Source organism: Bos mutus, chromosome 28, assembly GCF_027580195.1.
Source record: "Bos mutus isolate GX-2022 chromosome 28, NWIPB_WYAK_1.1, whole genome shotgun sequence".
In the NCBI taxonomy this organism is placed as follows: domain Eukaryota; kingdom Metazoa; phylum Chordata; class Mammalia; order Artiodactyla; family Bovidae; genus Bos; species Bos mutus.
This window is the reverse complement of record NC_091644.1, coordinates 26,388,247-26,403,666: the sequence shown is the minus strand read 5'-3', so window position 1 is coordinate 26,403,666 and position 15,420 is coordinate 26,388,247. Positions and strand designations below refer to the sequence as shown.

The 15,420-nt window shown below is 35.5% G+C and overlaps 1 protein-coding gene across 7 annotated transcripts in view; it reads right to left on the bottom strand.

Annotated features, from left to right (window-relative positions):
* JMJD1C (jumonji domain containing 1C) overlaps window positions 1–15,420 on the bottom strand; it is a 316,933-nt gene that overhangs the window by 13,859 nt on the left and 287,654 nt on the right. For all 7 annotated transcript variants that reach the window (XM_070364920.1, XM_070364919.1, XM_070364918.1 and 4 more), the window contains 10 exons: window positions 14,345–14,497; window positions 12,019–12,108; window positions 11,278–11,405; window positions 10,873–11,086; window positions 10,160–10,374; window positions 9,180–9,458; window positions 6,301–6,469; window positions 5,480–5,570; window positions 4,863–4,993; window positions 4,367–4,489 (listed from right to left, as the gene is read on the bottom strand). In XM_070364920.1, coding sequence (XP_070221021.1) covers window positions 4,367–4,489; window positions 4,863–4,993; window positions 5,480–5,570; window positions 6,301–6,469; window positions 9,180–9,458; window positions 10,160–10,374; window positions 10,873–11,086; window positions 11,278–11,405; window positions 12,019–12,108; window positions 14,345–14,497 — 1,593 coding nt within the window. The remainder of the gene's footprint in view (window positions 1–4,366; window positions 4,490–4,862; window positions 4,994–5,479; window positions 5,571–6,300; window positions 6,470–9,179; window positions 9,459–10,159; window positions 10,375–10,872; window positions 11,087–11,277; window positions 11,406–12,018; window positions 12,109–14,344; window positions 14,498–15,420) is intronic.

Below are 15,420 nucleotides of genomic sequence, written 5' to 3'. Positions count from 1 at the left end.
ACAGGAGATAAAAAATCAAGGACCTTTACTCAAACTTGACCACCTTTTTTCTTCTTGTCCCAAACTATGGTTGTAACAATTTTATACTCACAGCATTTCATAATTTACAAAGGACTTTCCTGACCACTATTAGGCAAGGATCATAATCTCTATTTTACAGCTGAGCAAAAGGTTCAGTGGAGAAAGGATTTGTTCATTACCATGACTAATGAATGGCAGAGCAAAATGTCTCATTTATTATTACTGATTAATCTATAATCAAACGCTAATAATTGAGGTATCATACCATTCTAATATGTTGACAGATTAAAAACTGTACACACATATATATATATAAATGTATAAACAAATGTTAACTGAAGTTATCTATGAGTGAAGTACAGCAATGTCATCATTTTCAAACTGCTGATTTCACTACAATGAACATTTTAAAGAAATGTTTTAACAGAAAAGGGAATCTATTGCTTAACACAAAGAATATATCAAATGTTTACTAGTGATATTGAAATCTTTTTTAAAGTTAGTTGTGAAGATTTTTTGAAGTCAAACATTAGATGTTTACAATATACAAAATACTATCCTAGAATGCTGGGGATTAGTTAAGACTTCCTGGAATAAGAGAGGCTATTAATAAGTGTAGGTAAACAAGACCATCACAAGGGCAATGATACGAGTTAAAAGCATGCACAAAGACTAGTTCAGTCCTCAAGTCTTTTCTTAGTTTTTATTTTTGGCCTCACTGTATAGCAGACACGTGGGACCTTAGTTCCCCGACTAGAAAGTGAACCAACGTCCCCTGAATTCGAAGCATGAAGTCTTAACCACTGGACCACCAGGGAAGGCCCCTGTCAAATGTTATCTTTAAACGAAAAAGATAAAGAAAATTGTTACTGCTCTGTGAATTTTTAAAAGCTACTACAAAGAATACATCACATTTCCTACTTTATGATAGTGAAATCACAAGGACAAAGAGGACTGTTGGAGCAGAGAAGGTTTACACTTTAATAAAGACCTTGATCTGATCTGTTTTGAGGAATTTGAATGAATACAGGAATTTGCTAGGGAGACACAGAAGTTGGGGAGCCATCATAGGTGGAGGAGAAAGCATGTGCTTAAGTAGGTACCAAACATTTCTTTTTATGGTGACCAACTATAAAAACTGGCAAATTAAAAAAGTCCAAAAATTAAAGTGCTAATGAACTTTTCTCAAAAGATCAAATATTATGGTATGAAAAAGAGGGATGGGAAATAAATTAGGAAGATGAAAAAGTTCTAGCATTTAAGGACATGAAAGAAAAGCAGAGGAGAAAAGCAGATTGTATAACCAACAACCACCTCTGTATTGTAGACCAAGTGCTACAGGGGATAATTTGAACGAAGTACAATAAGTTGCAAATGATTTACCTTAGTACCTGCAAGGGACTGGTCCCAGGACCCTCCACCCCCACCCACGGCAGATACCAAATTCCACAGATGTTCAAATTGGTTAAGTATTTTTACCCTCCCTCACCCTGTATACTTTTAGACCATGTATAATACCTAATATAGTATAAATGCTATGTAAATAACTATAAATATGGAGAAGGCGATGGCACCCCACTCCAGTACTCTTGCCTGGAAAATCCCATGGGCGGAGGAGCCTGGAAGGCTGCAGTCCATGGGGTCGCTAGGAGTCGGACACGACTGAGCGACTTCACTTTCACTTTTCACTTTCATGCATTGGAGAAGGAAATGGCAACCCACTCCAGTGTTCTTGCCTGGAGAATCCCAGGGACGGGGGAGCCTGGTGGGCTGCTGTCTATGGGGTCACACAGAGTCAGACACGACAGCAAATAATTATAAATACAATATGAAAAACATGCAAACAGTTGCTGGACACAGCAAATTCCTTTTTCATTTTTTGGGTGGCAGAATTAGAAACTTTTGGAGTACAGCATGTTTTTATTTTTTTGTTGGGGTACAATGTTGTATTAGCCAAATTCAAGTTTTGCTTTTTGGAACTTACTAGAATTTTCTCTTTCCTCAATTATTGTCCATCCCTGGTTGGTTGAATCCACACGTGTGGAACCCGCAGATTCAAAGGGGTAACTAACTCTATGGCACTACAGGCTTTGAAAAGGTAAGTAAGCTGGCACCAAGGACACACGTTTCTGTGCTAGAGCTCAGACTATAACTCACGTGTGCTTGACTTTCAAGTCCTTGGGAGTGGGGGAGGTAAGAGTTTTTACTGATTCTAACAGTTAAATTAGCTGAGCAACTATGAGTTTCTATAGTTTTGGAGGAATTTAGCTTGTGTATTATGTGTGTGTACTCAGTTGCTAAGTTGTGTCCCACGCTTTTTGACCCCATGGACTGTAGCTCATCAGGCTCCTCTGTCCATGTGATTCTCCAGGCAAGAATACTGGGGTGGGTTGCCATTTCCTTCTCCAGGGGATCTTCCTGACTCAGGGATTGAACCCGAGTCTTCTGCACTGGCAAGCAGATGCTTTCCACTGAGCCACCTTGTGTATCACAGAGGCTGTTAAATATGCATGATCAGAGTGAAGACTAAAAACTTCCAGGTCCTGAGCACCTAGCCACTAAGCTGCAGATACATTCTGGGTTCCAGAAAAAACTGTTGAACTAAGTCGTGGCTGGAAATCATGTATAGACTTTCCCAGGAAGTGCACATAAACCAGAATGGGAATAAAGTCTATAACTCTAGAAAAGTCTGTGATTCCATTATATGAAGAATGAAAGGTGTAGTGTTACTGAAGCCACAGTCAGTATTTGAAGAAGAGGCAGTGATTAACAGTGTCATTTATTACAGATGGTTTAAATAATAAAAGGACCAGGAAAAAACCACTGTACTGAACTATGGCTGTCCGTGAGAGCCATAGCAACAGTAATCTTAGCGGGGCAGCGGGCAGGGGCCAACCCGCACTGAGCTGAAACAGGAAAGGGAGGTGACAGACACAGTGGAGAATGCCTCATGAGGGCAGGAGTAACAGGAGAGTGGCCAGAAGACAAGATTTGAAGAAGGCTTTGTGAGAAAGGTGGAAAAGTCTAAAGTTTGCTCCTACTCTCAGAAAAGAAGCCAGTGTAAAAAGAAAAGTTTAAGGACCAATGTCTATAATGAAGGGAATGACAGATGGGTAGATGGAACAAGGTTTCAGAAAGACACCCAGAGGGCAGGATCTAAAATCTATACACTGGATAGAAAATTTATTTCTACTTAGGAGAAAGGCCCCTTCTCTTTGGTATCAGAAGGGAAAAAAAGCATGCTTGAGATATGAACGTGTCTTCATCATCTTCAGAACAAAAACCTAGTTTCTCTTCTTTACTAAATGTTTTTAAGTGAGCTTACCATTTTATTTTCATACACTCAATAATAATATGAAAGGACTAAATAAAAAATATTCACTTTTAAGACTTCCCTGGTGGTCCAGTGGTTGAGAGTCCACCTGTCAGTGGAGGGGCCGCAGGTTTGACCCCTGCTCCAGGAAGACTCCACACGTTACAGGGCAGCTAAGCCCATGCAGCACAACTACTGAGCCTGAGCCCTAGTGCGCTCCACAAGAGATGCCATCATAACGAGAAGCGTGTGCACCACACCACAGACGCGCCTGACAGTCACAAAGCCCAGCACAGCCAAAAATAAATCTAATTCTTTTTTTGGTGGTGGTGGTACAGTTGTTGAGTCATATCCGACTCTTATGACTGTAGCCTGACAGTCTCCTCTGCCCAAGGGATTTCCCAGGCAAGAGTACTGGAGTAGGTTGCCGTTTCCTTCTCCAAGGGATCTTCCTGATCTAGGGATCAAACCCACGTCTCCTGCATTGCAGGTAGATTCTTTACCAACTGAGCCACCAGGGAAGTCCTAAAAGTAAATTTAACTCACTTTTAAAATTGAAAATCCTTTGTGTAAAAAAAAAAAAAAAAGCCAGGTAAAATAATCATACCTCAAAATGAGTATTAAATATCCCTAAATACACTGCAATTTTGGGGGGAATCTTTGATGTTAACTCAGAGGCTGACATTCTGGATAGTATTACTGGATGTGTGGTTCGGTTCAGTTCAGTTCAGTCGCTCAGTTGTGTCCGACTCCTTGCGACTCCATGAATCGCAGCACGCCAGGCCTCCCTGTCCATCACCATCTCCCGGAGTTCACTCAAACTCATGTCCATCGAGTCAGTGACGCCATCCAGCCATCTCATCCTCTGTCGTCCCGTTCTCCTCCTGCCCCCAATCCCTCCCAGCATCAGAGTCTTTTCCAATGAGTCAACTCTTCGCATGAGGTGGCCAAAGTACTGGAGTTTCAGCTTTAGCCTCATTGTGGTTATTCAACTGTTTTTCCAAAACACCACTATTCTTAAAGTTTCTTTACCTGCTTTTGAGAGAATGCCATTTCCTTTTGCTATGCCAACATAGACTAGAATATTTACAACATCAGAAACTTCAACATGTAGATTTGTTGTTCCTATATCATGATCTTTAGCAGCAGCTACACCTGTGTATAAAATAAAATTTTATTTAACATAATACTTTATATACCCTACATGTTCCTTCCAAAATCAACTCTATGAGGAAAGTCTGTTAGTTATAATTTGAGCTTTAGTCTCCTTATTCTAACACCTGCCCACAAAATATCAAATATCCATGAAATACACCATAAAAGTTAATAGAAAATCTAACTATATTTTTACGCTATTGGCTATTAATACCTAATATACCACTGGTCTGCTTCAAAAAATATTTCAAAGAATTATTAATGGAACAGATTTAGTAGAATCTAAAAATGATTAGACAATTTATCTTGTTGGTCAGAAGTTATTTAGAATTCCACATACTCCAAGCTGATAGAAATGCAAATATATACTTACCATAAGCGCTGCACAACCTGGGCCCTAGATCAGGGCGCACAAAAAATCCCGGTAAGTGAGAGGCCAGGTTGAACTTTCCTTCTGGATTACAATATTCTGGCAACGGCAGGCTTTTTAAAAGATCTTCATATCTGAATAACAACATTGACTTTTTTTTAAATAAAGATTTACATTCTTAAGTATTTTCAAATATATAATGTTCAAGTTGTTACACTTTCCATAAGGCCTCTAACAGTTAAAAAACTTTGCTTGGCTTCATTCAAACTTTAAATGAATGCATAATATACAATAAGCAAAGAATAGAAGTGATTCTGACTAAAACTGCAATTCTGCTTCCCTAAACACAGCAAACTGAGAGCACCAGGAGAAGGGAGGTACCAGCAGGGCCTCCTGTTCTTTGACAGAGCCTTCTCTTCTTTACTGACCCAGCAAAGACATTCACATTCCCCTGCCGAGACCACGGAGATTCAGTTTTGTAATTTTTTTTCTTACTTCCTTTAAATTGAGGAAGATACTACTTAAAGCTCACATTTGTAGTTTATTATCTCACTCCTTGGATAATCTCAGCTCAACCTCAAAAGTCAAGAGTCAAAATAGCCAAGTATAAAAAAATATACCTTGCTGGCATCATAGTCTTGAAGTCTTCTCCTGAAGGGCAGTCTTTCAATTTTAAAACAACTGTTTCTCCACTTTTTGTTTTTTGCCGTTCTATAAGAATGCAATTGATTATTAAAAAGATAATTTTTACCTTTTTATTCTTATTAATGTTTGAAGAGGAAAGAAAAAACGTAAACTGAATGAGCACCTCTATTGTCATACAGTAGTTACTTCAAAGACTGCTTTTATTTATGTATTCATATAGTATAAAGATGTTTATTCCTTATGTAGATATTTGCAACATTAAAAAATCCTTTAAAAAAAACCTGTTTACAACTGTTACTAAGGTTAAAATTATAATCTTATTACATTTTTATTTTTAATTTTTCAAAATGTTTTACACAAAGTATTTAATCCAAGTTTCAAAAGTTTTTGGGAGTGGTTGCCAAAAAAATTCCCCAGGAATATTAATATACTGAATATGGCAGTAAGAAACAGAATGACGTTTTTTGGCGGGGGCGGTCACTGCATCCCGATTTGTGTAATCTTAGTTCACCCACCAGGGATGGAACCTGGACCATCGCAGTGAAAGCCTGAGAACTAACCACTGGCTCACCAGGCTATTTCTAAATGACTTCTTTATCAACAAAGGAAATGAGGGACAGAGACAGGAATAGGACCCAGTCTTTTGATTCCAAGTACTTGTTTCTTTTGACCAGAAAACAAAGTAATACAAATGTTTCAAAGATTTAAACAATGTTAAGTCATATTTCCAATTTATCATTTTGGGAAGACAGGTTTAAGAAAATAGTAAAACAAACAACAAAAAAAACCAACATACTTGAAACTTCCTCAAAACCATCCCAGAATTCCTTAACATTGGCATTTGAAATAATGCTGTCTTTGCAGTTGAGGAGATCAGCTTGGTGGTCTCCAAAATCAAGACTAATTGAGTCCGCCTTCCACAAGCTAATGTTCATTTTCTTATGCACGCCAGAAACCACTGCAGGCTTATAAACGATAGATAATTAAAAATTAAAAGATATACATGGACACTTCAAAAATTTGATTTTATACACAACATACAGAAAATAGTTAATGTGTTGAATTTATGGACTAATTAATGACAAATTGTGAGAATTAAAGCAGCTTTTAAAAATAGTTTCTGACCTGGAAAGATGTTCACAATATATTTTCAAAGAGAAAAAGTGATAAGAGAATGCCATGTACTAGCAGAGTACACTGTCATTTTTGAAAACAATAATTATAATATGTAGTATTTTTCAGGATAGAGTCTGAAAAGCTACATTAAAATTTCCATTTTTAAGCAATTTAATGTTTTCATGTTTTCTTTACGATTCATTTCTATAGACAAAACATACCTTGTACATATGTAATAAGATTTCTAAATATATAGTCTTTTGGATTAAAACAAATTATATCCATTTTGATTTTATATCACTTAGAATACACACACATTCTTTACCTCTACAAAGATAATGACAAGTAAAAATATTAACCACCAAGCACAACAACAATAAATTTAAAATCTATGATTGATTCCCTCAAAGTCAATTGGTTCTTTGAAATCACATGAATTCCAATTTCCTCCAGACTCTCTAACCCAGAAACCAACAATTGAAGATTTGAGGTTTTAAAACTCCAATGCCGATGTCAAAAAAAGACCTCTAAGGCAATCTGATGCATTATTCTTGGGTGTTTTTTTTTTTTTTTTTAATCCTTTATAATAAATGAAGTAAAAAGAAAACAGAAAGTTGTGACTTAAAGAGTCTCTTGTGACAGATATTTTTACATACTCTTAAAACACATAAAATAAGTCTGTGGAGCCATAAGTGCAGAATAACCTCAAGCTAAGGTTGTTATCACAAAAGATATGTCAAAAACATAAAACAAACACTACACTAAGAATAAGAAGGTAACAACTTGGGTAACTGCAACATTAAAATTCCTTTCAATGGGCTAATATATCCAACTATTAAAACAGGTCAACTATTAGATAATTAACTATGGCTGATCATTCACATATTAATTTCCAGACCATACTATGTCTATTCAGTAATACTTCTATCCAGCCTTGTAACATTGCTTATTACAGTAACCAGCAGCTTGGGAAAAGTAAAATTTAAAAAATATATTAGAATATTCTCAAGCAGAATTCTTAGGCTACTATCATCATCATCTTCCTGAAATACTGAAAGCCTTTGTAATTTGACCCCTTGCCTCTAGTCTTATTCCAATTCAACTTCTAATCTGCTTTGCTGTGTTAATCAATGTTGATCTGTACTACACATGAAATATAGCCAATATTTTATAACAATCACAAATGGAGTATAACCTTTAAAAAAATGTGAATCACTGTATCGTACACCTATGACATATAACATTGTACATCAACTATGTTCCAATTTTTAAAAAGTCAACCTGATTACTTTGATTCTTCAATTAAAACTGTCATCTATAGGATAAAGTTCAACTCTTTAGCATGATATAATTATAACTAAACACCTCATTTCCCCATCATTACCCCACAAAACTCTTACATCAGGTAATCAAAGCTACTGAACAGTTCCTCTAACACCTGATCCTTTTTATTTCCAACCTCCCATCCATCTAGAAAATTCCTGAGACAACATCAATTTAGACTACCAGCCCTTTTGAATTAGTACTCTAGCTTAGCCATTCACTCTTTTAAGTTTCCATAGTACCTGAAACAAAATTCTTAGCACATTTAACATATTTTTACAAGTATTTATTTATGAGGCTGTTTAAGCCTACACAAACTTAAGTTGTCTAAATTGCAACCTAGCAATGGCATCAGGGATTCAAGGCAGAGCCAACCAAAAAAATATGTATTAAATACTGTGTATATATTTTTTCTGGGGTGAGGGACCAAGCTATCATCAGATTTTGCAAAGGACTAGTGACCTAAAAAGATTAAGAATCACTGTACTAAAATGGTTCTTACTCATTTTTACATAACTTATTCATTTTTATACTCTTATTGGCCAGCACAAAGACTAGATTTTACTAGGTGCTCAGTAACTATCTACTGAATGAAAACAATGAAGTAAAATAGCAATCATGTTTTCCAGAATGCAAGGAAAAAACTGAACAGAACACTAAGTCATACAAACTCCTAATTTGTGCACTAATGTAGTAAATTACCACCTGAAATGTATATCAAACATTATTATGTAAAAACTGGTCAAACAGAAAATCACTTTTATTTGAGCAGAATTAAATAATGGAGTTTCTCATTTAAGATTTGATGAACTAACTTATAAATAAATGTCCTACAGTCAAAGGCAAAAACATCTACACTTATCAGTTCAAGAAAAATGCCTTCAGTATTAACATTATAATAGCAGATATCAATCTGTTAACTGGACTAAAATACAATGGAAAGAAAGGAAGGCGATACTAAACTTTGTAAATATATGACTTTATTAGAAGTCTGCTCACTAGCAGACTGAAACTGTAACATCAAATAATCAGTGCTTCCCTATTAATTAATAAAAATCTGGCCAAAAAATAAAAATTCAGAAATAATCATTCTGATAACTTTTCTGATATCTTCTAACCCAAATGTGTCAAGATTATCTTTCCCTTTTCTCTTTAGTCCTAAGGAGAAAACCATTTGTCCTATTCAACCAGCTTCAGTTCCACCCAGAGCATACTAAATGAGCTTAAAATACTCACTTGTCCATATTTCCAACACTCTTTGAAAAGCTTCCAATTATTAGTATTTTTATAATCCTTAAGCCACAGAATATGCTTCTCACAGATCCAAGAATGTGGTATATCACTGTACAATTTATTGTTTTCATCCATGGCAGATTTTCTGCTTTCTTTGGGTTCTTCTTTGAACTCTGATTTTACATTTATCTTAGAGGCTTTATTTGGTGGAATTTTGTTTTCAACAACTGAAGCAATTATGTCATCAAGAATGTTTGGCATAGTCCTTCCACTTTTACCACTCTAATAAGAAAAAATAAATATTTTAAGCAGAAATGATTACATTTGGAAACCTCTGCTTTAATGTTCCATTAACATAGCAAACACCACCACAAACAATATATCTGGCTTCAAGAATCCAGCAAATGGATTTGGATCTCTAGTGCCTACCTACACTGCTCCTGACAATGGGAAGCAGAAGTTGGGTGGTCTCCATGTGAAAAACTGTGGGATCTGCAGAAACTTGAAGTGTGGTCTTTCTTACTTTTGTAACATTTTAGGATCAGGGTAGAGGGAAGAGAGATTAGGAAGACTCTCCCAACTTTTAAAAGCTGCTAAAAATTTGTGTCTACCTATGCAATTATTCTGTTTTTATTTTCTTTCTGGTGAAAAAGCAAAAATTGATGTCTAAACATTTTAAGTAAGAAAACTTGCATTCGCATCCATCCCTCCCCCTCACCCCCAACTAGATACATGGTTTTCAAATTTTGAAGGAGTATCTTAGGGCGATTTTGGAATCAAAATGTCCCTCCCTCAACTCTTTTAACCTGGAAAAGAAAATCTCTGGATTTTAAGTTACCGGAATTATAACGCAAATAGGAACATGCATAGTAATTTGGTATATTTGATTGCATCTGCATCTATTTATTGTGTAGTTCACAGCAAAGACCCCAAATCTAAATTTAAGGCCCATATGAAATACAAAAATCTAGCTTCTCACTCACGGGGGTTCCCATTGAATAAACTGGTGCAAAGGCAATGCCAGCATCTGTAGACCCCACGCGTAGCTTGCCAGCGGTTGTGGTCAGCAAATCTCGTAATGTTGAACCTTGCTCATTATTCTGGGATACAGGAGGTGATGTTCTACTATTTGGAGAATCAGGATCATCTTGTTCTCTCTCTTCTTTTATTTGCTTTTCAAGGGCAAATTCTTTGTTTTCTAAAATAAAACATTTTTTAAAATGCAAATAAAATTAAACATGCTATTAAAGTACAGACAAAGGGAGTCTACATTTTACAGCGACAGATGAAGCACCAGTGATTTAAGCACCTGGGCACAGACAAGAGGACGGGTTAGATCCTTCAGGAGTCAAATGATTTGAAAATGAGAAGGCCTTCCTCAGTGTTTTAGACATGAAGTGAGTTTGCACCTGTCACAAATGAAAATGCTATAGCTAAGACAGGGACAAAGTGAGATAAGTTACAAATCTATTGCCCTGGTGGCTTTACTGATGTGCTCATCTACAGATGATTCTGTACCTAGCTTTGATATGATCATAGGAAGTTGAGTTCCTAGTAAGAAACATGTTTTACTGACCCTAAGCCACAATGCAAGCAAAAGACAAAACTAAAGTGTTCTAAGTGGACAGTAGTACATTAATGTATAATAGTACACTGTTGATTACATATCTTCTATCAGACGATAAACTAGATTTACCTTTTTTTTCCTCTCTGGCCTTTTGCTCTGCAAGATCTGCTAACCAGTGCAGGGGTGACTGGGATTCTGGAGGAGTTAACTTGCTGTCTGTGCTCACATCACTCCCTGGACTGCTGCTGCCATTACTTTCAGGCTTCTGAGGGGTACTCTGCTGCTGAGACTCAGGCATGCACAGAGAAATTTTATTACTGTGATTAAGAACATTCTGTAAAACCTACAAAGGTAGAACAGTTGAATTTTAAAAATACTATCTCTTCAATTATTCAAAGTTAAAAGTAGAGGTTATATTTATACAGTAACATAGGAAATATAATTTACAAAACATTAAATCCTGAAGTGGATTTCGAATATCAAAGTTGATTCCTTTAACCATGCAGTTTACTTGAATAGAGAATTTTCACTCACTTGAGACACACCATTCATAGGAGAAAAATTTCCAACTTGTATATTCTGTTTGTTAGTACAATGACAATGGGATTTAATACCATATTTTTCTCTAAGAGTGTGCATCGCATCCAAAAGATCTGTCAAAACTACAAAATATAATGGTTAATTAGAAGGTTATCATGGGTTGTTGAGATTATAACAATTTCTTGTTTTTCTTGTGTCTTTTCACTTTTCTTCCATCTTTCCTTCACCCCTTCTATTTCAGGTTAGGTCATTCAACCGAATTCATGTTCTCTATTCTTTCCTCTTTTACCTCTACAACGAAAAATCAGTATGCTCAAAAAAAAAAAAAAAGGCAGAATAACCTGTAATAAATAAATCGAATATACTCTTTTTCATTACATTCTAGTTCCCCTCAACCCCACTTTCTCAGCCAAGCTGCACAGCTTGCGGGATCTTAGTTCCCCAACCAGGGATCAAACTCGAGCCCCCATGCAGTGGAAGCATGGAGCCCTAATCAGTGGACAACCAGAGAACTCCTAGTTTTCTCCATCTAAAATAGTTCCTCTATGGCTTTCTTCATCACCGGGTTTGGGCTTATCCTGCTAACTAGTACACAGAGGATTCTAAGAACAGAAAAAGAACAATTCAAGATTAGATAAACCTTATTTCTTCATTCTACTACTACTACCTACTTCTAAGTAATCTGGAACAATGAAGAGCTGTTACACTAAGTCATTAATGTATATTTATACTTACCAGAACCAGGAATAATTTGAGTTGGCATCAAATGTTTGTGATCATGAGGCTGTCCCTTCACACACTTCATCCAAGCATACAATTCTTTATCTGTAAGATTATAACATGTGTACTTTTATATCAATCATGGTTTTATAATTATAAAATTGATGGTATATATAAAAAGCTTAACAATTATATAAAATGTCAATGGTAGGCTTCATATGTTTGCTTCTTAAAGGAAAAATAACCAAACAAACATTTCTACTATTCTGAGAATTTTATAGCAATAAGATATAAAACATATGAAATGTTACTAGCCTTTTCTAAAATGACTGTTCTTTAGTCTCATTAATGTATTAGTCACCTCAATATTTCCTGTAGCTAATTTTTTACTCTTAGCTATTTGTGGCAAACAGGCTTTAGGCTTGACCTTGGTACCTTAAACTTGTAAGTTTGAGGCTACTGCCAACTCGTTTTTTTTAATGTGTCAAAGACATAAACTGTCAGAAGACATGTAAAAAGCTTCAACTTGACAGACAGTATTTAATAGCTATTACTGCAACAAGGCTCCATATCTGGAGTAGTCAGTGTTCACACATAGCACGAGGCATATTATACACAGGAAAAGTTCAGCACCCTGATCTCAAGATCTTCTCTATAAAACTAATGGCATAGATAACTACTTATGACATGGCTGTAAGAGCTTCAACAAATGTTAAAAAGCTCATTACGTTCAACATAAAAAAATCTAGAACTATTTCACAGAAAGTTTGAGAAATAAAATTCAAATCCAGACAAAAACTGATTTTAAAAGTGTTGACTTTCCCTACAAACCCTACATAGTAACTTTAAATGTTCTCTACTTATATTTTAGATATTTAGGTTAGTTACCACTATATAGCTATAACCTGGTCAGTGTGAGCTTACTGCAGTATTTATCAGTGAAATAAGGAGATATATAAATAAAACAAATATATATTCATATATTCATAAGACAATACAACTCAAGGCAAATAGATTATACTTTAAAAATCTATGGTTGACTGACAGACTACACTTTCAAAATTAATAGCACCATGCTATCTGACAGCAACACAACTTAGGTTTATTATATATACACACCTTATCTTGTTTAAGAAAGGAGTCATGCTTACATATGCATACAATATAAAAAATACATTAATTTCTTTTTAATTTGGCAAAAGGAAAATGAAAGTAACATGGGACCAGTAAAAAGGAATGGAGTTTTACAACAGTGCAGCTAGTTCTTCTCTCAACCGAAAATATCCAAATAGGTTCTTAAGGTTCTGAAGATACTTAATGGCCTACAGTGCATTCCTTATTATAGCTTTACACAGGCGTAAGATACAGATCACAGAAACAACTAGCTGTGGAGCTCTCCCGCTCGCTTAGGGTTCTTTGGAAAGTGCTGGGCATATAAGAAAAGGGGTGAGGCTTTAGTAGCCCTATCACTCGCAAAGCCACTGATGGCTACATCACAGTTCATCTGACACACCACTTTGAAAAAGAGCTGCCTGCAGCGAAAATGACATTCACTGCTTTTAGATAGTAAATAGTCTACCATTAAATGTGATTTTACTTCTAATACTTGCACAATTTGAATCCTCTCATTAAGACTAGACCCCCCAAAACCTTCAGGTTACTAGTATTTAAGTAGCTACTTCCTTAATTGTCTTGGATAAACTTTTTCTAAAACACTTGTACAGCAGGAGAAAAAGGTAAAATTAGTTGCTTTCTTTTTAAACTTTCTAATATCTTCCAGCAGGAAGAACACTGTTTTTGTGCCATTTTATTTTTCTAGAATTTTAAAAAATTCATTTAACATATAATAAAGACTTTTTCATTTTCTAACTAGAGATAAACAGTGCTAGTGGCAGCATATTCTTGAACATTTTGATTTAAGCTTTATGGACCAACTTTTAGAAAAATCAATTCACTCTAGCAAGTATTCAATTGTGACTGCATTGCTCGACTCTGTAATTAATAGGTCCTCTAAGGGAGTTCAGGCTCTGACACAGTGGACTCTGAATGCAACAAAGCCTAACCTAAATTTGGGCTACATTAAGAAAATATCTACCTGAGAGAGTGGATCTACTAATCAAACTAAAAAGGTATAGATTAGTTTTATTTTAGAAAATCTGGCTGTTTCAACAAGCTGTGGTTAACTTTTTTTAAAAAACAGACTTCACAAAATTTCCTATTATATTTGTAATTAAGGAAGGCAGGGAAAAAAGCCTCTAATTCATCTAATTTTCCAGATCAGTGGTCCTAAAGAAAACTATCTTAATAAAAAAATTTCAATTTAGATGAAGCTGTAACTAACCTCTAGAACTCTTCCTTTCCTTTGCCTTGTAACAATCTAAGCAGACCACAAATCCACATTTTTGGCAGACCCAGTGAATGTTGAACAATGTTGCTTCACATGCATCACACATCTCCCGGACTCCCCTCACTGCTCTTTTCCAGGCAATTTTGGCTGAAATACAGAGAAATAAAAATTTAAAGGCAAACATGCTCTTTTCCATACAATTTTCACTGAAATGCACAAAAAACATTAAACCAACGATTTCAAAGGATTTATTAACGATCAAGAGCAGATTTCTTTTCTTGATGTAATTAGTAATTCTTTTCAGAAGACTTACATCTAATGGAGGGTTTCTCAATCTTGGCACCCTTGACATTTGCATGAATAATTCTCTTTTGTCGGGGACTAACCTGTGCAGAGTAGGATGGTGAGTATCATCTATGGCTTCCACCTCTTAAGATGCTAATTCTCTACACCCCCAACACTTTTCAGTTAGCAAAGAAAGGCGCATTTATTTCATTCAGTTTGGCACCTTTCAGATGCTAGATGTCCCCTGGGGGACGAACTATTGACTTAAGGGACACGAAAAAGAAGCTCATGTTTAGAGTACCTAGTATGTTAGGTGCTTTCCTTAGTAAATAAAATTACTTTATAAACAAATCAATGAGGTAGTTCTCATTCCCATTCACATTCATACAGTTAAACAAGGAATCCAGTTGAGATTCAAATATAGATTTATCTAACTGCAAAGACTGTGATGAATAAAAAGCTTAAATAACTGGGATGGAGTATGTCTTTATATGGCAAATGCTGAAATTTCCCAATCTCACATTCAAAGAGTCTTTATTGTGCCTCAATTATTACCAAAATGTTATTGTCATTTCACAAACTGCTAATCATTCAATTCAACCTCAAGTGGAAAATACATTAACTAAATACATTTAGGTGTATTTGCACATAAAAAAGTGTCATTATCAAATTAAAAGTAAACAAGCATAGGTAAGGTAAGATTAAGGACTTCTCCCATAGATAAAACATACCCCAAAGAGAAATTCTTAAAACGAAATGTGCATAGTTGCATGTTCTAAGTATTT